The sequence below is a fragment of the Ranitomeya variabilis genome, chromosome 2 (genome assembly GCF_051348905.1).
Source record: "Ranitomeya variabilis isolate aRanVar5 chromosome 2, aRanVar5.hap1, whole genome shotgun sequence".
Classification (NCBI taxonomy): domain Eukaryota; kingdom Metazoa; phylum Chordata; class Amphibia; order Anura; family Dendrobatidae; genus Ranitomeya; species Ranitomeya variabilis.
In genome coordinates, this window is record NC_135233.1 from 821,816,309 (window position 1) to 821,840,899 (window position 24,591).

The following is a 24,591-nucleotide window of genomic DNA, read 5'->3' on the forward strand; positions in this document are numbered from 1 at the left end:
ATGCACAGAAAGGCTTCTGATTACAATGTTGACCGGCATGGAAGTGACAGAGGAGCAAGGCTAAATAGCGACTCCCACCTCCTGATGGAAACAGGTGAACAGAGAGGATGATGCACACCAGTTCAATTCCACCAGTGGCCACCGGGGGAGCCCAAAATCCAATTTCACAACAATTTACAAATTTTAAACTGCATTTGGCCTACAAGTTTGGTTGGGGCCTACTAACGGTGTCTGCAGCTCCTTGGTGTTCTCCTCCACCGAACAAAGCTGAGCTTCAATCTTCAGGCTTTCGGCCTATATCAGATAATAAACTGCATTTGGCCTACTAGTTTGGTTGGGCCTACTAACGGTATCTGCCGCTCCTTGGTGTTCTCCACTGAACAAAGCTGAGCTTCAATCTTCAGGATTTCGGCCTATATTTACAAATTTTAAACTGCATTTGGCCTACCAGATTGGTTGGGCCCTACTAACGGTGTCTGCCACTCTTTGGTGTTCTCCTCCACTAAACAAAGCAGTGCCGCCTGTTTACTCCTGTTACCAATGTTGAACTTTATTTGGCCCACTTTATTATTTGGGCCTACTAACTGTGTCTGCCTCTCATTACAGTTGTCCTCCACTGAACAATGCAATGCCACCTGGTTAGTCCTGTTACCAATTTTGAACTGCATTTAGCCTACTTTATTCTTTGGGACTATATCTGTGTTTCCTCCTCATCCTGCCCAATGCCCAGCCACTGCTAGATGAGTCTGCTGGTACATTTACCCAGACCACTACATTCCCCTTGCACTCTACACAGGCAGAATCTAACCCTGCTGAAAGTCAGGTTCCCCTTCCCGCATACTATACCACCTTACACAGGGACAAAGAGGAAGGCGCAGATGAAAGTGCAGGTTCCTTCATCAGGTGGGGAGGGCATACTCGTTGGCGATGTCACTGTCACAGGGCCCCTCATAGTATGCAAAAGTGTCTCTGCCGGTGGGAGGCGCCCCCGCCGTCAAACACAACACCGTATTTTGAGGGGCCCTGTGCCAGTGCCAATACGAACGAGTGGGCCCCCCTGCTTGCTCAGGATCACAGCACTTGCAAAGTTGAAATACTGACCTCTCCCTGCTCCACCACCGTGACGTAGTCCGCGTTTCCTGGGCCCATGAAAAACTTGAGCCCTACCCCCTCACAACTTTAGCCAAATGACCCCCAATTTTCAATGCCTAACTATTATTATGAGGTAAATTAAGATTCACAAGCTTAAGTGACACGAATTGATGTTTTTGACATTAAAATGGGCACTATTGGTGTTTTCCTGTCCTCCACTCACTGCCGACTTTGCTTCCCCATTGACTTACATTTGGTTTCGTGTTTCGGTCGATCCTGACTTTGCGCGATAATCGGACGATTTCACTCAACTCGACTTTTGACAAAGTCGGGTTTCGCGAAACCAGACTCGATCCTTAAAAAGCAAAAGTCGCTCAACCCTACAAAGGACTGCTGCACACAAAAGTGTGGACAAATAAACAAGATTACTGTGCAGAAAGGAGCAACAGGATTTTTGCTTTTAAAAAAGCAGTTGGTTTGCACAGAAGCGTGCAAACAGCAATGCAGCTATCAGGGAGCCTTATAAGGCAGCCTAATAAGCTACAGAGCTGATGCACAAAAATATACCCTCCACTGTCCCTGCATAAAAAAAGGTGGTGTTGGACAGTGGAAATCGCTACAGCACAAATGGTTTGGGGGTTAATCTTCCCTCCCTAAGTATATCCCTTCTTCTGATGAAGCTGCAGCAACCTCTCCCTATGCTAAGATCGGCAGAAGTAAGATGGCGGTTGGCGTGCACGCCCCTTTATACCTCCTGTGACGCTGCAGAAAGCAACCAATCACTGTCATGCCCTTCTCTAAGATGGTGGGGACCGAGACTTATGTCATCACGCTTCCCACACTCTGCGTCCTCCTTCATTGGCTGAAAAATGGCGCTTAACGTGTCATACGAAATGCGACTTTGGCGCGAAGATCGCCAACCTCATGGCCGATTCCACACTAGGATCGGGTCGGGTCTCACGAAACCCGACTTTGCCGAAAGTTGGCGATTTTTGAATTTGTCCGATCCTTTTCCCTCAACCCTAGTGTTCACTGAAGGGGTTAACTAGTGGGACAGTCGAGTCGTTACGCACGTGTTGATACTAAATATGTGTACTTTTATTGTTTTTTTTATTTATATAAAGAAATGTGTTTATTTGAACAATATTTATTTTTTTCTTTATCTTTATTTAGGAATTTAAAAAAATATATTTTTATACAGTATAATTTTTTTTTTAAACTTTTTTTTACATTGTCCCAGGGTGGAAAACTACAGTGTAAAATCAGATTGCTGTTCTGACACTTTGCACAGCACTGTGTCAGATCTGCAATCTGACAGGAAGTGTAGGAGGCTTTTCAGTGCTTGCTCTCAGCAGGCACTGAAGAGCCACCTCCCTGCAGGACCCAAAAGGACCCCGTGGCCATCTTGGATCCAGGGGCCTGCAGGGAGGAGACCCTTGGATCAACGCGATCACATTGCCTTGTTCTGAGGGTCTCAGGGAAGCTTCCCTATGCCACTGGAAGGCTGCAATCTTGTTTGATTGCAGTGTTCCAGGGGTTAAAGTGCCGGGAGCGGTCTGTGATCGCTCCTGGCACTTAGTACTGGGTGTCAGCTGTGATAATCAGCTGACACCTGGCCGCGATCGGCCACGCTCCCCCCGTACGTCGGATGGCAGAAAGGAGTTAAAAGGAGAGACTTCAAAACATACTGGGAGACAACTAGAGGAGGGCCTCAGGAAGCATGTGTTCCTATTTTTAAGGAGTAGGACTCCTACACTGGTAAAGTCATCATCTACCTTTTCATGAACTAATTGCCGTTCCCCACCGTCATCTTCTTGTGACCATGGTTGCTTAAATATTTGAGTATCACTACACATAAGCTCCTCATTTTCCTTTTGAAATGTGTAGGGCGAGAAGCCAGAATCAATAAATGGAAATGTAAAGAGCTCCTTGAAGTGTTCAAGTGTAGGATCTCTTGTCTCCTGGGACATGCCATGGAGGGAGGAAGTAGGTTCAGGGTGAGAATTATGTTGTCCAGACTCTCGGTTAGTGAGACTGGACAATGTGGAAGACACGGTGGTGCGTGAAAAGATACTGTAAACATTATCTGCCCTTCAACCTACCACCTTTTTGCACTGTTCTGGCTTCATGAATGATGTCTCCTGCCCCCCTGTGTTGTGGGACAGGAAGATAGGTCTTGTGGATGAGTGTGTTTGTTGTGCTCCCCTAGCCAGCACAGTTCCATCTGGACCACGGCCTCGACCTCTGCGTTTACAATCAGCTGCATATCCACTTCCCCGCCACTTACTGCACTCCTTGCATGTTTTAAATTAGTTATAAATTTATATTTCAGCAAAACAGTCAAGTTTTAATAGAGTGAAGAAAATATGTAGCCCTGAAATTTCTCACAGTGAACTGTGGTGAACTGACTGAGCTCAGCGTTGCACGGTAAGACTTTTTCTAACGGCGCTAGCGGCGATCTCACTGAGCATACCGAAGTTCAGGGGCTTGGCTCACAGTGAAGTGAGCTGGGATTATAGCCTCAGTTAACGTACAGTATCATAGCTTCACTTAACGTGCAGTAACCTCGATAACTTCACCGATAGTATCTGACACTGCACTCACAGAAGATCATTCTCCCACAGTTTTCAGCCGGACGCTCGAATCTTGGCAATGTCCAGGCTGAGAACCACTTATCGCAGACATGGATTATGGCATGGGAGAGTTTGTCGGACAGGTGAGGGATATGGTTGTTTTTTTTTTTACAGGAGACCACGGGGCTTCAATGGAATGAGCATAAGGTGAGCATAACATTGTTTTTTATTTTTAAATAAAAAAATAAAACAGTGTGTATTTTTATTTCAAATAAAGGACTTTATTCAGGCTGTATGTTTATTTACAATCTCGCTATAGTATTAGTAATGGTGGAGAGGTGTCTTATAGAGCCACGCAAACAGCCAGAATTGGCGCATCTAATAGATGCGCCATTTCAGGGTCGGATGCAGGCTGTTATTTTTAGGCTGGTGGGGCCAATATCCATGGTCCCTTACCAACCTAAGAATAACAGCCTGAGAATACCAGACCCTAGCCTACTGCTTTAGCTTGGGGGGGGGAACCCCAAGCTGTTTTTTAAAATTATTTATTTAATTTTTTTTTTTAAATAAGGCATGGGGACCCCTCTTTTCTTGACAATTAGCCATGATAAAGCTGACAGCTGGGGGTTGCAGCCCGCAGCTGTCAGTTTTGCCATGCTGGTTATCAAAAATGGAACAGATCCCACTCCACTCTCCCATCAGCCAGCGCATGCTTTTGCTGTTATACTTTTTACCTCTGGTCACAGCAGCTGGCTCACGCTGTCATTTGACAGTGTGGGAGCCACAACACTCTGACTGGTGCTACTAATCTTACTGCCTATAAGAACCGCCGGTGTTTCTCATGCTGTCATGGAGATGACAGTGTGAAAGCACCCGATGTTTAGGGTGCCAAACCCAAAACAGTAACATGGAATTCCTGAAGAAGTCCATGTTCAGGTCCGTGCCCAAACAGTAATTGTTTACTGTTCAAGTTTGCCCATTTCTAATTATAGCCAAACTTTATGGCTTGTCCAAATTAGATTTTAGTGTTCTTGACTTATTGCAAGGCATTTGCATTTGATAACTTATGCACATCTTTGTTTAGCATGCTTTTCATTAAGGCTTGAATAAAGAATGCCATTGTTAATAAATTCCCTGCATTCATTTTTTTCTAATAAACAATAAAACTACCAATAATGCTGATCTTAACTTTAGTTACTGGTTCTTACTGTTACTTTCACACTTTCTCCTTCAAATGGCAAAGCATGTGAGGATACAACATTGTTTATGAGTGCCCACTATTAAATGAACTGATGTATTATTTATGATTTATGCAGTATCCTTTCATGTATTGAGCTTCACTATAGAATGCATCTGACAAGGTGGCTCTTTTAGTTATTGGTGCTGTAACTGCCTAAATAATCAGTTTTGTAATTTGTCCTAAATACCTTTCTTCATTCAAGGAGGCAGGCCTTTCCCCCTGCTGCAGACGCCACACAGCCGTCACTCAAATCTTCTTGGCGCCGGGCACCACCTCCTCGACGCTGTTTTGAAATCAGCCTGCGCTCCTTTGTCATGCCTTGGGCAGGCACAGTGAGCGCTGCCCATCCTCTGTCCTCATATACAGTCTAGCTGACTGCGCCTGTGCGGACGCCCTACTTGTGAATCCCAGCCCCGCAGTGTCTTCTGATTTATTCACATTGCGGGGCTGGGATTCACAGGCAGGGTGGCCGCACAGGCGCAGTCAGCTAGACTGCATATGAGGACAGACGGGCAACGCTCACTGCACCTGCACCAGGCAGGAGAAAAGAGTGCAGGCGCCGGCTGATTTCAAAACAGCGCTGAGGAGGCGGCATCCGGCGCCAAGAAGACTTGAGTGACATCTGTGTGGCGTCTGCAGCAGGGGGGAAAGGCCTGCCTCCTTGACTGAAGAAAGGTATTTAGGACAAATTAAAAAAATTATTATTTCTGCAGTTACAGCACCAATAACTAAAAGAGCCACCTTGTCAGAATGCAGCATTACTGCTGCACAAGGTGGCTCTTTTAGTTAAAAACGCCTGGGGGGAGTGACAGGTTCCCTTTAAAGAACTTTTCCATTTTATTCCAAAGTATAATAAAACCATACTAAACTTATAAAAGTATTATAACTATTGTAGCATGGTCACCTGATCATAATGACAAGAGTATAGATCATATTTCTTTAATTAGCTTGAACATGTCCATTTGTATCAAGTACATTTTAATATGTTTTACATATTATTATTTTTTAGTGCAAGGTCGTGGTGAATAAACAAATTGCAGGACAACAAGATTACTGTACCTGTAAATAGGGAATTACTTTGCAAAGAGTTTTCCCAAAGAACCAAGTTTCGGTTATGTCAACTACCAATGTTGCTGGAAGACAAGTGATAGTAACAAGCACATCTGCAAGTGACAAGTTGACTATAAAATAGTTGGTGACAGTCCTCATGTGATGATTCTTCCAAACTGCAAGACAAACTAAAAAGATATACATATTTTAATGCAAATGAAATAAAAGTGCTAAATAAATACTATATGATGCGTCTGATGGATTACATAAAGTCGTATATTGTCATTTTATATAACCGCTTTCATTGTTTCTGTAGCAGCTACAGTAATGGGAAAAGGTAATAAGTAAAAGAATAGGACTGACTTTGTTTACATTTGCATTAGATTTCTATTTATGTTTTTTTTTTATATATATTTTTTACAGCATAAGCAAGTATTGTTGCTGTCAAAACTATGAAATGCTCAACAGAACTTCAGACAAAATTATAACTTGATAGGGTTCATTACAGCTTCAATTAAATGCAGTGCCGACAGAGTCAATGTGACCAAAGTCTTCAGATTATTTTGGTAGACCACTATACTTGATTGCTCTTAGTGTATAAACAAAAAAAACCATGAGAGTTACTTTCCATTCCTTTAGGTCACAGCACAGAAAGAGATAGCTAAGCTCATTATACACTTGTTCTCCTCAACTAAATGTTTTTTCTAGCTAAATCAAGTATAGTGTTTACTTTCAACTCAAAAGTTTAATGCAACAGACATTGATGTCTTTTCTGTAAAATATTAGAATGCTTTCACTCTCACAAATGCATTCACTATTTGTACAATAGAATGTAAGTATGTTCATTTCTAATATTCCAGAGATATAGGGCCATTGTTTGTTGTGTAAAGCTAGTGAAATCAAAGGAAATCATAGACATGGATGAACTGGATGAAACATCTGGATGAGGGGTACCAATGTATTTTGTGCTGGGCAGTCACACCATTATCTCTCCTGTGGTTTGAAGAGGGTTTTGTGAGCAATCTTGGTGTGCTTTGTGAACCTCATATTTCTAGTGTGCAACCACTGGATTTGAGTTGATTTTATTTGACTTTTTTCTTTCTTCTGTAGAGCTTCACTGGACAACTGCAGGAAGCATATCTTGTGCTTTATGTTAATTATTAGTGATGAGCAAATATACTCGTTGCTTGGGTTCTCCCGAGCATGCTTGGGTGATCTCCGAGTATTTGTTAGTGTTCGGAGATATAGTTTTCTTCGCCTCAGCTGAATGATTTACAGCTATTAGCCAGCTTGATTACATGTGGGGATTCCCTAGCAACCAGGCAACCCCCACATGTACTCAGCCTGGCTAGTAGCTGTAAATCATTCACCTGAGGCAATTAAAACTAAATGTCCAACCACTAACAAATACACAGAGATCACCTGAGCGTGCTCGGGAAAACCTGAGAAACGAGTATACTCGCTCATCACTATTAATTATGCTTAACTCTTTCTGCTTAACCTCTTTCTGACCTCAGACGGGATAGTACGTGCGAGGTCAGATATCGCGCTTTGATGCAGAGCTCTGGCGGTGAGCCCATGTCAAAGCCGGGACATGTCAGCTGTTTTGAACAGCTGACATGTGCCTGCAATAGCGATGGGTGAAATCGTGATTCACCTGCCGCTATTAACTAGTTAAATGCCACTGTCAAACGCTGACAGAGGCATTTAACCGGCGCTTCTGGCCGGAAATGAGCGCATCGCCGACCCTGTCACATGATCGAGGGTCAGCGATGCATCAGAATGGTAACCATAGAGGTCCTTGAGACCTCTATGGTTACTGATGCCAGCCTGCTGTGAGCGCCCCCTGTGGTCGGCGTTCATAGCACACCTGCATTTCTGCTGCATAGCAGATCGAGTGGTGCCAGCTTCTAGCCTCCCATGGAGGTTATTGAAGCATGGCAAAAGTAAAAAAAAGTTAAAAAAATGTGAGAAAAATAAAAAAATATAAAAGTTTAAATCACCCCCCCTTTCGCCCCATTCAAAATAAATCAATAAAAAAAATCAAGCCTACACATATTTGGTAACGTCACGTTCAGAATCACCCGATCTATCAATAAAAAAAGGATTAACCAGATCGCTAAGCGGCGTAGCGAGAAAAACATTTGAAACGCCAGAATTACTTTTTTTGGTCACCATGACATTGCATTAAAATGCAATAACGGGCGATCAAAAGAATGTATCTGCACCAAAATGCTATCATTAAAAACGCCAGCTCAGCATGCAAAAAATAGGTTCTCACCTGACCCCAGATCTTGAAAAATTGACACGCTACGGGTATCGGAAAATGGCACAATTTTTTTTTTTTTTAGCAAAGTTTGAACATTTATTTCACCACTTAGATAAAAGAGAACCTAGACATGTTTGGTGTCTATGAACTCATAATGACCTGGAGAATCATAATGGCTTGTCAGTTTTAGCATTTAGTGAACCTAGTAAAAAAGCCAATCAAAAAACTATTGTGGGATTGCACTTTTTTTGCAATTTCACCGCACTTGGAATTTTTTTCCCGTTTTTTAGTACACGACATGGTAAAACCAAAGATGTCGTTCAAAAGTACAACTTGTTTCAAAAAAATAAGCCCTCACATGGCCATATTGACGGAAAAAATAAAAAAGTTATGGCTCTGGGAAAAAGGGGAGCAAAAAACGAACACGGAAAAATGGAAAATCCCAAGGTCATAAAGGGGTTAAATGCTTTAAGGGGTATTCCCATCTCCAAAATCATATCCACATATGTATTAGGTATGATAATAAAAATACTAGCAATACTAGTAATAGCTTAGGTTATCCATGGTTACAACCACTCTTACAGTGACAGTTGGTTAGTTAGCTTTTAGTGATTATAACTAGGAATAAGCAAACCTGAACTGGAAAGATCAGGATTTGTACCTGACTTCCAGTGTTCTGTACCAGACCCCAACCCCAGATTACTTACTGCATGTTCAGTTTCCTATTTGATTCCAGAAGTCTAATAAAGCATGTTGAAAGACTGCAGTGCAGCCAATCAACAAGCTTTAAGGATATGGGCACTTCTGGCTCTATCACAGCCATGGCTGTAAATTGGCCAATGCAACACATGATCCAGCCTGAAAGTAAATGAATAAATAATAAAAAAAAAGTTGTTCGGTCCCTTTCATTTTAAAAACCAGCTGAGGGAAAACAGCCAGCTGGGAGCTGGTATTTTTAGCCTGGGAAGGGCCAATATCCTTGCAGCTTCCCACACTACTATTGTCAGCCCGCAGCAGTCTGATTTCCCTTAGATAGTTATTAAAAATAGGAGGAACCCTAAAAATTGATGTGGGTCCCCCTATTTTTAAATAACAAGTAGTGATGAGCGAATACATTCGGCACTATTCATTATGCGCACATATAGTACGTTATTCGAGCTATTCGTTGCTATTTGCAATTTGCTATTTGCCTCAGTATATTCAAGTGACCCGCCCAGCATGTTTGGCGATTTATTTGCAGCCAATGAACATGGTGGGCTTGCTTGCCAGTCACAGTAATGCCACCATCATCTTTGGTGTGGCATTACTGTGATTGGCTGGCCTTCCAGCATCATAGGGGTTATTTAATGCCTGCCTGCGCCATCTAGCACACATTGTAGCCAAAACAGTGTAGTGAGAAGGTAGTTAGTGTGAGCATGGGGAGAGTAAAAGCAGCATACAGGGAGAGGAGAGTTTGTGATTCCAAAAAGCTCTTCTAAGAGTTACTGAGGGTGAAGGTTAGTTCCTTGTTAGGTGGAGTTAGCATAGGGATTATGGAGAGATTTAATATGAGAGAGAGTGATAGTCAGGCAACTGGGTGTTATTATTGCAAGTGCATAAACTCTGGACCATGGTAAAATGCACTGTCATTTTCCACGTTCCAGGGTTCTTCACAGTTCAGGCTGTGAGGGAGCACAGCTTCAGTGATGTCACCGCTAGTCACTGAAGCTCCGCTCTCAGCAGCTCATTCACCAGTGGTTTTCAGCCGGGATGGTCGCATCTTGGCACTGGCCTGGTTGAAAACTGTATATCCCCCAGATATGGATTACTGCGTGGGATACAACGATGGACAGGTATGGGTATATTGCTGGTTTATTATTTTACTTATATTACAGGAGACTGAGAGCGTCGGGGAATTAGATGTGACAGTAAGTATGGTTTAATTTAGAATATTAAAGGAGTCTGTGTCTTTATTTCAATTAAAGGACTTTTTACTGGGTGTCTGTGATTTTTTAACAACTTGACTATGGGGTTAGTAATGGGGGCGTCTAATTGATGTCTCTCTATTACTAACCTTGGTGCTTGATGTCACAAAGGTGACATCAACCCCCACAACTATTACCCCACTTGCCACCACTACAGGGCAAGTGTGAAAAGTGAGGCTAAGTGCCAGAATTTTTTTTATTTTGCATTATATACATGTAATTATGAAGGAAAGAATGTTTCTTAGCATTTTTCCCTTTAAAAAATGTAGGTTTGGTTTGATAAGTCTTTTTATAAATCCGTAAAACCAGGCCAATAGTCTGAGAATATTATTCCAAGATAGAATATGTGAGTCAAAAAGACATGCAGGCATCTTCTAAATGCTGTTACCATTTAGTTTAAGCTATTTACACTCCATTTCAGCTTTTTTCTCAGGCTCCCAGACCTGTTTGTTTGGTCCAAAAGAAAAATATTCGGCTTTCCCAATGACTTGCATTGGATTCATTGTTCGGTAAGAATACACGGATATTAGAAATTATTCTGAATAATTCACCATTCGCTCAACACTAATAACAAGCTAAGGCAAGGTAGACAGCTGCAGGCTGATATTAATAGGCTGGGAAGGGCCATGAATATTGACCCCCCCAGCCTAAAAATAGCAGCACCCAGCAGCCTCAAAAATGGAGCCTCTATTGGATGCCCCTGTTCTGATGCTTAGCCTCAGCTTTTCTCAATTGCCCTGGTGCGATGGCAATAGGGGTAATAGTTTATGAAATTGATGTCAGCTTTGAAATGTTAGCTGACTTCAAGCCCATAGGTTAGCAATGGAGAGGCATCTATCAGGCGCCCCATTACTAATCCAGTAAGTGACTTATTTTTTACTATGCAGAGGCATCAGCTGGTGAATACTCTCATCAGCATCATCTGCTCTTGCTGCTATCACAATAAGAGTAGTAATCTGTGGACGCCTGACTGGCAGTAACCTTTTCACAACCGGTCACAGTCGCAGGCTCACATGCTGTCCTCTGTGTGATAGTGTAGGAAACCGCAGCAGTCTGCAATGCCCAGCAGCTGTGAATGGCAGTGACTTCACGGTCTCTTTCCAACCCATTAAGATCAGCCCTTAGCTGTCTGTTTAGCTGCCATTTATTAAAAACCACCATGTCATTTTTTTGAGGGTCCCCCCTTTTTAAAAACCAGCAAAAGCTATGCAGACAACTGTGACCTGATATTAATAGCTTGGGAAGCTCCATGTTTATTGTCCGCTTCTGAGAATATTAATACCATCCCACAATTGTCTGCTTTCCCTTGGCTGGTTATTAAAAATAGGTGGGACTCCAAGTTATTTTTTTTCATTCATTCATTCACAAATCCAATAAAATTCACATCCAAGGTAATTTTAGTCCAAAGCTTCCAGGTTTCCCGGCAGCTGGAAACTCCAGTGACCTTAAAGTCTTTCTTTAAGGCTACCTTAAGGTTTCCGGGTCTCACAGCTGCTGGGAGAACTCAGGTAACCTTACAGGCTCAAGTGCTAGAATGATGATTGCCAGAGTGGCAAGTGCTGGACTCACGGTCATTCATAAGTCACTCACTGATGCTGTGTAGCGTGAGAACCAGCTTTTATTACTGAGGTGACCTTGCCAACATCAACACTCACAGAGTGAGAAATTTATCACTCTGCAAGTGGTGATGTCACTACAGTTACTGCAGTTCATTGGCTGTGAACCATGATAACCTTACTGACATCAGCGCTCGTCACAGCAGTGAGATTCACACGCTTCCGGGGAGTCGAGGATTGTTGTAGGAAGTGGGATAGATTTATGGAGGACTTTTATGGATTATTTTATATTTTAAAGGTAATACATAAGTAAAAGAGGGTCTGGGAGTATTTTGTGCAGTTAAAGGCCTTTTCAGAGAGTTTTTATTACTTTTGACTATGGGGTTAATTGGGATATCTTATAGATGCGTCTCCATTACTAACCCCTTGGATTGATGTCAGAACACATTACATAGCTTACATCAACCCCTAAACCATCACCTCATTGGCAAATTCACCAAGGCCAGAGGGAAGAGCCAAGGCTAAGCACCAGAACTGACACATTAAATGGATGCACCATTTCTGGGGTGGCTGAGGGCTGGTGTAAAAGTCTTTCTTAACCCTCTGTCAGGCGCAGCTGATCTGACAGGCACAGCTCAAATAGTTTTGTTTCTCTCTCCATCTTCTTTCTTCAAATTATCAGAAAATCTCCCTCTTATCAGTTATGCCCTGTTTTTACACACTCTTTGAAACCTGATTTCACAGTAAAGCAGCAGACATTCTGAAGAGTAGATATGACATTTATGGCTTTTCATTCTTGCGGCACTTAAACTCCTCTCACATTTGAACGTTAGTATTTTATCTTTTTATTCATAACAATTGTTTATTTGACTTGTTTTATGAATGATTAATGCAAAGTTTGTGGAAATATGTAGGGTTTTCTAGAAAAAAAAAGGGTGGCTCCTTAGGCACATTGCGCCCTAACATGTACTCTCTCTCTTGCTTCAGATTCTCTGCTGAAAAGGCCAGTGAAATGTGTGATATATCTAATGCCCTTCATGATAATGATAATGAAGGAGACCCCACACTGAGTGAAGATTTAGGGGAAGAGAGTGACATTTTATCGCAAGATGAGGTGGAAGAATGTAAAATTGATTCAGGAACAGACCTGAAATTGAGATTGGATATTATAGGTGGTTTTACAATCTGTGCCTGTCACTGCACCTGAACTCAAGAGTGCCAAAGGTGCTCCTGACAGAGCATTAAAGGTTTCTTTAAGAATTTTTGACCTCAAAGCTGCCTGGAGACCTGGTGGCTTTGAAATCTGCTAACCTTTAAGGTTACCAGAGTTCACAGCCACCATGTCTCCCGGCAGATCGAGTGCCGGACTGATGAGTGCTGGAGTGCTGAGTGCCAGACTCCCGTTCGTTCATCAGTCTGGCACTGGACCTGTGCAGCGTGAGAACCAACCAGCTTCTATGACTGAGGTGACCTTGCCAACATCAAAAATCAAAGTGAGAAATTTAGCACTCTGCAAGCGATGACATCACTAAGGTTACCGTAATTCATTGCCTGTGAACTGCGATAACCTTAGTGACATCAGCGCTCATCACAGTATCCGTATTCACATTTTGCAGCCCTTTTGTTCCGGCAGCCTTGCTGAGCGGTCATATTACTGATGTCATTACTCAGCACTGCTTCTAGATAGAGCAGAGTTGGAGATCGTCATAGGATATAGGAAGGATTTAATTCGGGCCCCTTTGGATTGTTTTATTTTTTAAGGGTAACAGATGTATGAAAGAAGATCAAGGAGTGCTTTGTACAATTAAAGGACTTTTTTGTGTATTTGTTTATTACTTTTTACTACAGGATTAGTAATGGGGTATCTTATAGATGCCTCTCCATTACTAACCACTGGGTTTGATGCTAGCAGACATTTCACAGCTGACATCAACTCAAAAATCATTACTGTTATGAACTGGTGGTTTAGGAGCAACATGGGACGTGCTCTGGAGGAGGTGGTACCTGTACTGACCGCAGTTCCTGAGCTTAACACAACACTAGAAGTAGCCGTGGGATGTTCCTGTCACTCCCTAGACACCTCATCACAGCCGGAGGACTAACTACCCCTAAAGATAGAAACTGGAAAGCTATCTTGCCTCAGAGAAAATTCCCAAAGGACAGACAGCCCCCCACAAATATTGACTGTGAGTGGAGAGGGAAATGACATACACAGAATGAAACCAGGATGTAGCAAAAGGAGGCCACTCTAGCTAGATTGATAGAACAGGACAGAATACTGTGCGGTCAGTATTAAAAACTAGAAAAATCCACCACAGAGTTTACAAAAATCTCCACACCTGACTAAAGGTGTGGAGGGTAAATCTGCTTCCCAGAGCTTCCAGCTTATCTGAATAAATCCATACTGACAAGCTGGACTAGAAAAAAAACATAGAATGTGCTGAAAGATTAAGTCCACAACAAAAGGACTGCAAAAGAACAAAGCAAGGACTTATCTTTGCTGAACTGGTCAGAATATCAGGGAAATCCAAGAGAGATGTGAATCCATCCAGGAACCATTGACAACTGGCACAGGCTGAAGGATAGAGCCAGGATAAATAGCCGAGCCAGAAAGACAATCAGTGGAAGCAGCTGCTGACTGCTAAATCCAAGGAGCAGCAGTTCCACTCAAAACCACCGGAGGGAGCCCAAGAGCGGAATTCACAACAGTACCCCCCCTTGAGGAGGGGTCACCGAACCCTCACCAGAGCCCCCAGGCCGATCAGGGCGAGCCAAGTGAAAGGCATGAACCAAATCGGCGGCATGGACATCGGAGGCAACAACCCAAGAATTATCCTCCTGGCCATAACCCTTCCACTTGACAAGATACTGAAGCTTCCGCCTCGAAAAACGAGAATCCAAAATTTTCTCCACCACATATTCCAACTCCCCCTCCACCAACACCGGGGCAGGAGGATCAACCGAGGGAACAACGGGCACCACATATCTCCGCAACAAAGATCTATGGAAAACATTATGGATGGCAAAAGAGGCTGGAAGGGCCAAATGAAAAGACACCGGATTGATAATCTCAGAAAACTTATAAGGACCAATAAACCGAGGCTTGAACTTAGGGGAAGAAACCTTCATAGGAACATGACGAGAAGATAACCAGACTAAATCCCCCACCCGAAGCCGGGGACCAACACACCGACGGCGGTTAGCAAAACGTTGAGCCTTTTCCTGAGACAACGTCAAATTGTCTACCACATGAGTCCAAATCTGCTGTAACCTGTCCACCACAGAATCCACACCAGGACAATCAGAAGGCTCAACCTGCCCCGAAGAAAAACGAGGATGAAAACCAAAATTACAAAAGGAAGGCGAAACCAAAGTAGCCGAACTAGCCCGATTATTAAGGGCAAACTCGTCCAACGGCAAGAAAGCCACCCAATCATCCTGATCAGCAGACACAAAGCATCTCAAATAGGTTTCCAAGGTCTGATTAGTTCGCTCAGTTTGGCCATTTGTCTGAGGATGGAACGCCGAAGAAAAAGACAAATCAATGCCCATCCTAGCACAAAAGGCCCGCCAAAACCTAGAAACAAACTGGGAACCTCTGTCAGACACAATATTCTCCGGAATGCCATGCAAACGAACCACATGCTGAAAAAACAATGGAACCAAATCAGAGGAGGAAGGCAATTTAGGCAAAGGTAACAAATGGACCATTTTAGAGAACCGGTCACAAACCACCCAGATAACAGACATCTTCTGGGAAACAGGAAGATCCGAAATAAAATCCATAGAAATATGCGTCCAGTGCCTCTCAGGGACTGGCAAAGGCAAAAGCAACCCACTAGCGTGGGAACAGCAAGGCTTGGCCCGGGCACAAGTCCCACAGGACTGCACAAAAGAACGCACATCCCGCGACAAGGAAGGCCACCAAAAGGACCTAGCAACCAAATCTCTGGTACCAAAAATCCCAGGATGACCAGCCAACACTGAACAATGAACCTCAGAAATTACCTTACTAGTCCATCTATCAGGAACAAACAGCTTCCCCACTGGACAGCGGTCAGGTTTATCAGCCTGAAATTCCTGAAGCACCCGCCGCAAATCAGGGGAGATGGCAGAAAGAATCACCCCTTCCTTAAGAATGCCAACCGGCTCAAGGACTCCAGGAGAATCAGGCAAAAAACTCCTAGAGAGGGCATCAGCCTTAACATTCTTAGATCCCAGAAGATACGAGACCACAAAATCAAAATGGGAGAAAAACAGGGACCATCGAGCCTGTCTAGGGTTCAGCCGCTTGGCCGACTCGAGGTAAATCAGATTCTTATGATCGGTCAAGACCACAACGCGGTGCTTGGCTCCCTGTTGTGAACTCTGTTTCCGGGCTCCCTCCTGTGGTCATGAGTGGTACTGTGTGAGTTCTCTCTTTGGGCTCCTCCTGGTGGCTCTTTTTGTTATTTTGCAGGTTTCTGGCAGGATCAGCTGTCTCGTCATCTGCTAGTTAGGTTTCCTATTTAATCCACCTGGTCCTTCATTCCTTGCCTGTTGCCGTTGTATTCAGTGCTATTCTGATTGCTCCTGTCTACATCCGTTATCAGTCTCTCCAAGAGAAGCTAAGTTCTGTTTGCTTATTTTTGCTCATCTGTGTTCAAGATGTTTCCTAGTATATGATGAGATTTTGTCCAGCTTGCTAATATGTGATTTCCCTGCTTGCTGGTGCTCTGGGGTGCTGAGTTGCTCCCCCCACATCGTTAGTTGGTGTGGGGGTTCTCGCATTCTCTGCGTGGATATTTTTGCATAGGGTTTTTACTGACCGCACAGATCCCTTGCTATTTTCTGCTATCTAGCGTTAGCGGGCCTCATTTGCTTAACCTGTTTCATCTCTGCGTTTGTCTTTTCCTCTTAACTCCCCGTTATTATTTGTGGGGGGCTTCTATATCTCTGGGGGATTTCTCTGAGGCAAGTGAGGTCTTTACTTTCTCTTTAGGGGTAGTCAGTTTCTCAGGCCGTGAAGAGACGTCTAGGATTTCAGGAAACGTTCCACGGCTGCCTATAGTGTGTGCGGTTAGGATCAGGTTTGCGGTTAGTCCAGTTACCACATCCCCAGAGCTCGTCCTATTATTTTCTACTTAGCTGGTTAGATTTGTGATCCTTAGCCACTAGGATCATAACAGTGCAACAAGCCAAAAGTGTTAAATGCATCGCAAAAGTGGGATAAGAGAAATCCTGAGTTCAATTTTTTTTTCTGCTCTGCAGTCTGTCCTGCTTCTCTCCTCTGGGTGGCTTTGAGTTCAGCTGCAGACATGGATATTCAGAGTCTGACTTCTAGTGTGGATCATCTTGCTGCAAGGGTGCAAAGCATTCAGGATTTTGTTGTTCACAGTCCTATGTCTGAGCCAAAAGTACCTATTCCTGAGTTTTTTTCTGGAGATAGATCTAGGTTTCTGAATTTTAAGAATAATTGTAAATTATTTCTTTCTTTGAGACCTCATTCCTCTGGTAATTCCGCTCAGCAAGTTAGAATTGTTATCTCTGTGTTACGCGGCGACCCTCAAGATTGGGCCTTCTCCCTGGCGCCAGGAGATCCTGCATTGCTGAATGTGGATGCGTTTTTTCTGGCGCTTGGATTGCTTTATGAGGAACCTAATCTGGAGAACCAGGCAGAAAAGGCCTTGCTGGCTCTCTCTCAGGGTCAGGATGAAGCTGAGGTGTATTGTCAAAAATTTCGGAAATGGTGGGTGCTTACTCAATGGAATGAGTGTGCCCTGGCTGCAAATTTCAGAGAAGGTCTTTCTGAAGCCATTAAGAATGTTATGGTGGGGTTCCCCACGCCTGCGAGTCTGAATGAGTCAATGGCTTTGGCCATTCAGATTGATCGGTGTTTGCGGGAGCGCAAGCCTGCGCACCATCTGGCGGTGTTTTCTGAACAGAAACCTGAGTCTATGCAATGTGATAGGATTCTGACCAGAATTGAACGGCAAAATCATAGACGTCAGAATGGGTTGTGCTTTTACTGTGGTGATTCAGCTCATGTTATCTCAGCATGCTCTAAGCGCACAAAAAACTTTGCTAGATCTGTCACCATTGGTACTGTACAGCCTAAATTCATTTTGTCTGTTACTTTGATTCGCTCTCTGTCATCCTACTCAGTTATGGCTTTTGTAGATTCAGGTGCCGCCCTGAATCTGATGGATTTGTCATTTGCCAAGCGCTGTGGTTTCATCCTTGAGCAATTACAGTTCCCTATTCCATTGAAGGGAATTGATGCTACACCATTGGCCAAGAATAAACCTCAATACTGGACTCAAGTGACCATGTGTATGACTCCTGCACATCAGGAGGTGATTCGCTTTCTTGTGTTATATAATTTGCATGACATTGTCGTGTTGGGTCTGCCATGGTTGCAGGCTCATAATCCAGTCCTGGATTGGAAAGCTATATCTGTGTTGAGTTGGGGTTGCCAGGGAATTCATGGCGATGCTCCCTTGGTATCAATTGCTTCCTCTACTCCTTCTGAAGTCCCTGAGTTTTTGTCGGACTACCAGGATGTATTTGATGAGCCCAAATCCAGTGCCCTACCTCCTCATAGGGATTGTGATTGTGCTATAAATTTGATTCCTGGTAGTAAGTTCCCTAAGGGACGACTGTTTAATTTGTCTGTACCAGAGCATGCCGCTATGCAGAGCTATGTAAAGGAGTCTTTGGAGAAGGGACATATTCGCCCCTCCTCGTCCCCTCTTGGTACGGGATTATTTTTTGTGGCCAAGAAGGATGGTTCGTTGAGACCCTGTATAGATTATCGCCTTCTAAATAAAATCACGGTCAAATTCCAGTATCCCTTGCCATTGTTGTCTGATCTGTTTGCTCGGATTAGGGGGTCTAGTTGGTTCACCAAGATAGATCTTCGCGGTGCGTATAATCTTGTGCGTATAAAACAGGGCGATGAATGGAAAACAGCATTTAATACGCCCGAAGGCCATTTTGAGTACTTGGTGATGCCTTTTGGACTTTCTAATGCCCCTTCTGTGTTTCAGTCCTTCATGCACGATATCTTCCGAGAATATCTGGATAAATTTATGATTGTGTATCTGGATGATATTTTGGTCTTTTCAGATGATTGGGAATCCCATGTGAAGCGGGTCAGGATGGTATTTCAGGTCCTGCGTGCCAATGCCTTGTTTGTGAAGGGTTCCAAATGTCTCTTCGGAGTCCAGAAAGTTTCCTTTTTGGGCTTTATTTTTTCTCCTTCTTCTATTGAGATGGACCCAGTCAAGGTCCAGGCTATTCATGATTGGACTCAACCTACATCGGTTAAGAGTCTTCAGAAGTTCCTGGGTTTTGCTAATTTTTACCGTCGCTTCATTGCTAATTTTTCTGGTGTGGTTAAACCTTTGACGGATTTGACCAAGAAGGGTTCTGATGTGACTAACTGGTCTCCTGCAGCCGTTGAGGCCTTTCAGGAGCTGAAGCGCCGGTTTTCTTCGGCTCCAGTTTTATGTCAGCCAGATGTCTCTCTTCCCTTCCAGGTCGAGGTTGATGCTTCTGAAATTGGAGCAGGGGCTGTTTTGTCACAGAGAAGTTCTGATTGCTCTGTGATGAAGCCATGTGCCTTCTTTTCAAGAAAATTTTCGCCGGCTGAACGAAATTATGATGTTGGTAATCGGGAGTTGTTGGCAATGAAGTGGGCATTTGCGGAGTGGCGACACTGGCTAGAGGGAGCTAAGCATCGTGTGGTGGTCTTGACTGATCATAAAAATTTGATTTATCTTGGATCGGCCAAGCGGTTGAATCCTAGACAGGCTCGTTGGTCGTTGTTTTTCTCGCGTTCGATTTCGTGGTCTCGTACCTTCCTGGTTCGAAGAACGTGAAGGCTGATGCTCTTTCTAGGAGTTTTGTGCCTGACTCCCCTGGAGTTTCTGAGCCGGTTGGTATCCTCAAAGAGGGGGTAATTTTGTCTGCCATTTCCCCAGATTTGCGACGGGTGTTACAGGAATTTCAGGCGGATAGACCTGACCGTTGTCCATCAGAGAGACTGTTTGTCCCAGATAGATGGACCAGCAGAGTTATTTCCGAGGTCCATTCTTCAGTGTTGGCGGGTCATCCTGGGATTTTTGGTACCAGATATTTGGTGGCTAGATCCTTCTGGTGGCCTTCCTTGTCGCGGGATGTGCGTTCCTTTGTGCAGTCCTGTGGGATTTGTGCTCGGGCTAAACCTTGCTGTTCTCGTGCCACACTGGTTTGCTTTTGCCTTTGTCGGTTCCTAAGAGGCCTTGGACCCATATTTCCATGGATTTTATTTCGGATCTTCCGGTCTCTCAGAGAATTTCTGTCATCTGGGTGGTTTGTGATCGTTTTTCTAAAATGGTCCATTTGGTGCCCTTGCCTAATTTGCCTTCTTCCTCCGATTTGGTTCCGTTATTTTTTCAGAATGTGGTTCGTCTGCACGGCATCCCTGAAAACATTGTGTCTGACAGAGGATCCCAGTTTGTGTCCAGATTTTGGCGGTCCTTTTGTGCTAAGATGGGCATTAATTTGTCTTTTTTGTCGGCCTTCCATCCTCAGACGAATGGCCAAACCGAGCGAACTAACCAGACCTTGGAAACTTATTTGAGATGTTTTGTTTCTGCTGACCAGGATGATTGGGTGACTTTTTTGCCATTGGCCGAGTTTGCCCTTAATAATCGGGCTAGTTCGGCTACTTTGGTTTCGCCTTTTTTTTGTAATTCTGGTTTTCATCCTCGTTTTTTCCTCGGGTCAGGTTGAGTCTTCTGACTGTCCTGGGGTGGATTCTCTGACTGTCCTGGGGTGGATTCTGTGGTGGATAGGTTGCAGTGGATTTGGAACCATGTGGTGGACAATTTGATGTTGTCACAAGAGAAGGCTCAGCGCTTTGCTAATCGTCGTCGCTGTGTGGGTCCCCGACTTCGTGTGGGGGATTTGGTGTGGTTGTCTTCTTGTTATGTTCCTATGAAGGTTTCTTCTCCTAAGTTTAAACCTCGTTTTATCGGTCCTTATAAAATTTTGGAAATCCTCAACCCTGTGTCATTTTGCTTGGACCTCCCGGCATCGTTTACCATCCATAATGTGTTCCATAGGTCTTTGTTGCGGAGGTATGTGGTGCCTGTGGTTCCTTCTGTTGAGCCTCCTGCTCCGGTGCTGGTTGAGGGAGAATTGGAATACGTGGTGGAGAAGATCTTGGATTCTCGTATTTCAAGACGGAGGCTTCAGTATTTGGTTAAGTGGAAGGGCTATGGTCAGGAGGATAATTCCTGGGTTGTCGCCTCTGATGTTCATGCGGCCGATTTGGTTCGTGCCTTCCATGTGGCTCACCCTGATCGCCCTGGGGGTTCTGGTGAGGGTTCAGTGACCCCTCCTCAAGGGGGGGTACTGTTGTGAACTCTGTTTCCGGGCTCCCTCCTGTGGTCATGAGTGGTACTGTGTGAGTTCTCTCTTTGGGCTCCTCCTGGTGGCTCTTTTTGTTATTTTGCAGGTTTCTGGCAGGATCAGCTGTCTCGTCATCTGCTAGTTAGGTTTCCTATTTAATCCACCTGGTCCTTCATTCCTTGCCTGTTGCCATTGTATTCAGTGCTATTCTGATTGCTCCTGTCTACATCCGTTATCAGTCTCTCCAAGAGAAGCTAAGTTCTGTTTGCTTATTTTTGCTCATCTGTGTTCAAGATGTTTCCTAGTATATGATGAGTTTTTGTCCAGCTTGCTAATATGTGATTTCCCTGCTTGCTGGTGCTCTGGGGTGCTTAGTTGCTCCCCCCACATCGTTAGTTGGTGTGGGGGTTCTCGCATTCTCTGCGTGGATATTTTTGCATAGGGTTTTTTACTGACCGCACAGATCCCTTGCTATTTTCTGCTATCTAGCGTTAGCGGGCCTCATTTGCTTAACCTGTTTCATCTCTGCGTTTGTCTTTTCCTCTTAACTCCCCGTTATTATTTGTGGGGGGCTTCTATATCTCTGGGGGATTTCTCTGAGGCAAGTGAGGTCTTTACTTTCTCTTTAGGGGTAGTCAGTTTCTCAGGCCGTGAAGAGACGTCTAGGATTTCAGGAAACGTTCCACGGATGCCTATAGTGTGTGCGGTTAGGATCAGGTTTGCGGTTAGTCCAGTTACCACATCCCCAGAGCTCGTCCTATTATTTTCTACTTAGCTGGTTAGATTTGTGATCCTTAGCCACTAGGATCATAACAGCTCCCTCAAGCCAATGTCGCCACTCCTCAAATGCCCACTTCATAGCCAACAACTCCCGATTGCCAACGTCATAATTGCGCACCGCAGGCGAAAACTTTCTGGAAAAAAAGGCACACGGTTTCATCAAAGAACCATCAGAATTCCTCTGAGACAAAACGGCCCCTGCCCCAATCTCAGAAGCGTCAGCCTCAACCTGAAAAGGAAGAGAAACATCCGGCTGACGCAACACAGGGGCAGAAGTAAATCGGCGTTTAAGCTCCTGAAAGGACTCAACCGCCGCAGAGGACCAAATCGTCACATCAGCGCCTTTCTTCGCCAAATCGGTCAGGGGCTTAACCACACTGGAAGAGTTGGCAATGAAACGGCGATAAAAATTAGCAAAGCCCAAAAATTTCTGAAGGCTCTTCACCGATGTGGGTTGAATCCAGTCATGAATGGCTTGGACCTTAACAGGATCCATTTCTATAGACGAGGGAGAAATAATAAAACCCAAAAAAGAGACCTTCTGAACTCCAAATAGGCACTTAGATCCCTTCACAAATAAAGCATTATCACGAACGATCTGGAATACCATCCTGACCTGCTTCACATGAGACTCCCAATCATCAGAAAAAAATCAAAATATCAACCAAATACACAATCATGAATTTATCAAGATAATTGCGGAAAATATCATGCATGAAGGACTGAAATACAGAAGGAGCATTAGAAAGCCCGAAAGGCATCACAAGGTATTCAAAATGGCCTTCGGGCATATTAAATGCAGTTTTCCATTCGTCACCCTGTTTAATAAGAACAAGATTATATGCCCCACGAAGGTCAATCTTAGTAAACCAACTAGCCCCCTTAATCCACGCAAACAAATCAGAAAGCAAAGGTAAAGGGTATTGGAATTTGACCGTGATCTTATTAAGAAGGCGATAATCAATACAGGGTCTCAAGGAGCCATCCTTCTTGGCAACAAAAAAGAATCCCGCTCCCAATGGTGACTAAGACGGCCGAATATGCCCCTTCTCCAAAGACTCCTTGACATAATTCCGCATGGCGGCATGCTCTGGCACAGACAGATTGAATAGTCGGCCCTTAGGGAACTTACAACCTGGAATCAAGTTAATAGCACAATCACAGTCCCTATGTGGAGGAAGAGAACTGGACTTGGGCTCATCAAATGCATCCTGGAAATCCGACAAAAACTCAGGGACTTCAGAAGAGGGGGAAGAGGAAATTGACATCAAAGGAACGTCACAATGTACCCCTTGACAACCCCAACTAGTCACAGACATAGATTTCTGTTGTGAATTTACCTTTTGGCTCCCTCTAGTGGCTACTAGTGATTTGACTCTGGGTATGTCATTCATCCCTTGTATGCTCACCTGGGTCGTTAGGTCAGGGGTGTTGCCATATAAGCTCCCTGGACCTTCAGTTCAATGCCTGGCAACGTTGATATCAGAGCTAATCTGTAGTGCTCTTGTCTACTGATCCTGGTTCCTGCTTGATTAAGCTAAGTCTGCTTCCTTGCTTTTTGCTATTTGTTTTGGTTTGCATTTTTGTCCAGCTGGTATATAATCTGTTTCCTGACCTTGCTGGAAGCTCTAGGGTGGCTGGTGTTCTCCCCCCGGGCCGTTAGACGGTTCGGGGGTTCTTGAATCTCCAGCGTGGATTTTGATAGGGTTTTTGTTGACCATATAAGTTATCTTACTACATTCTGCTATTAGTAAGTGGGCCTCTCTTTGCTAAAACCTAGTTCATCTCTGTGTTTGTCATTTCCTCTTACCTCACCGTTATTACATGTGGGGGGCTACTATCCTACTTTTTGGGTCTATTCTCTGGAGGCAAGAGAGGTCTTTGTTTTCCTCTTCTAGGGGTAGTTAGTCCTCCGGCTGGCGCGAGACATCTAGCGACCAACGTAGGCATGTTCCCCGGCTACTGCTAGTGTTGGCGTTAGGAGTAGATATATGGTCAACCCAGTTACCACTGCCCTATGAGCTGGATTTTTGTACGTCGCAGACTTACTTGTTTCTCTGAGACCCTCGCCATTGGGGTCATAACAGATTTCCAATCCAGCACCGGATTATGTTCCTGTAACCATGGAAAACCCAGTACAACAACATCATGCAAGTTATGCAACACCAGAAAACGGCAATCTTCCTGATGTGCTGGAGCCATGCACATGGTCAGCTGAGTCCAATACTGAGGTTTATTCTTGGCCAACGGTGTAGCATCAATGCCCCTCAAAGGAATAGGGCTCTGCAAAGGCTGCAAGGAAAAACCTCAGCACCTGGCGAATTCCAAGTCCATTAAGTTCAGGGCAGCGCCTGAATCCACAAATGCCATGACAGAAAAGGACGATAATGAGCAAATCAGGGTCACAGATAAGAGAAATTTAGGCTGTACAGTACTGATGGTAACAGACCTAGCGACCCTCTTAGTATGCTTAGGGCAATCAGAAATAACATGAGCAGAATCACTACAGTAAAAACACAGCTTATTCTGACGTCTGAATCCCTGCCGTTCTGCTCTGGTCAAAATGCTATCACATTGCATAGGCTCAGGACTCCGCTCAGAGGACACTGCCATATGGTGCACAACTTTGCGCTCGCGCAGGCGCCGATCAATCTGAATGGCTAGAGACATAGATTCGCTCAAACCAGCA

At 44.2% G+C, this 24,591-nt stretch overlaps 1 protein-coding gene across 1 annotated transcript in view; it reads right to left on the reverse strand.

The window, feature by feature from the left end:
- HCRTR2 (hypocretin receptor 2) overlaps positions 1–24,591 on the reverse strand; it is a 275,912-nt gene that overhangs the window by 185,039 nt on the left and 66,282 nt on the right. The window contains exon 2 of the mRNA XM_077290015.1: positions 5,965–6,143. Coding sequence (XP_077146130.1) covers positions 5,965–6,143 — 179 coding nt within the window. The remainder of the gene's footprint in view (positions 1–5,964; positions 6,144–24,591) is intronic.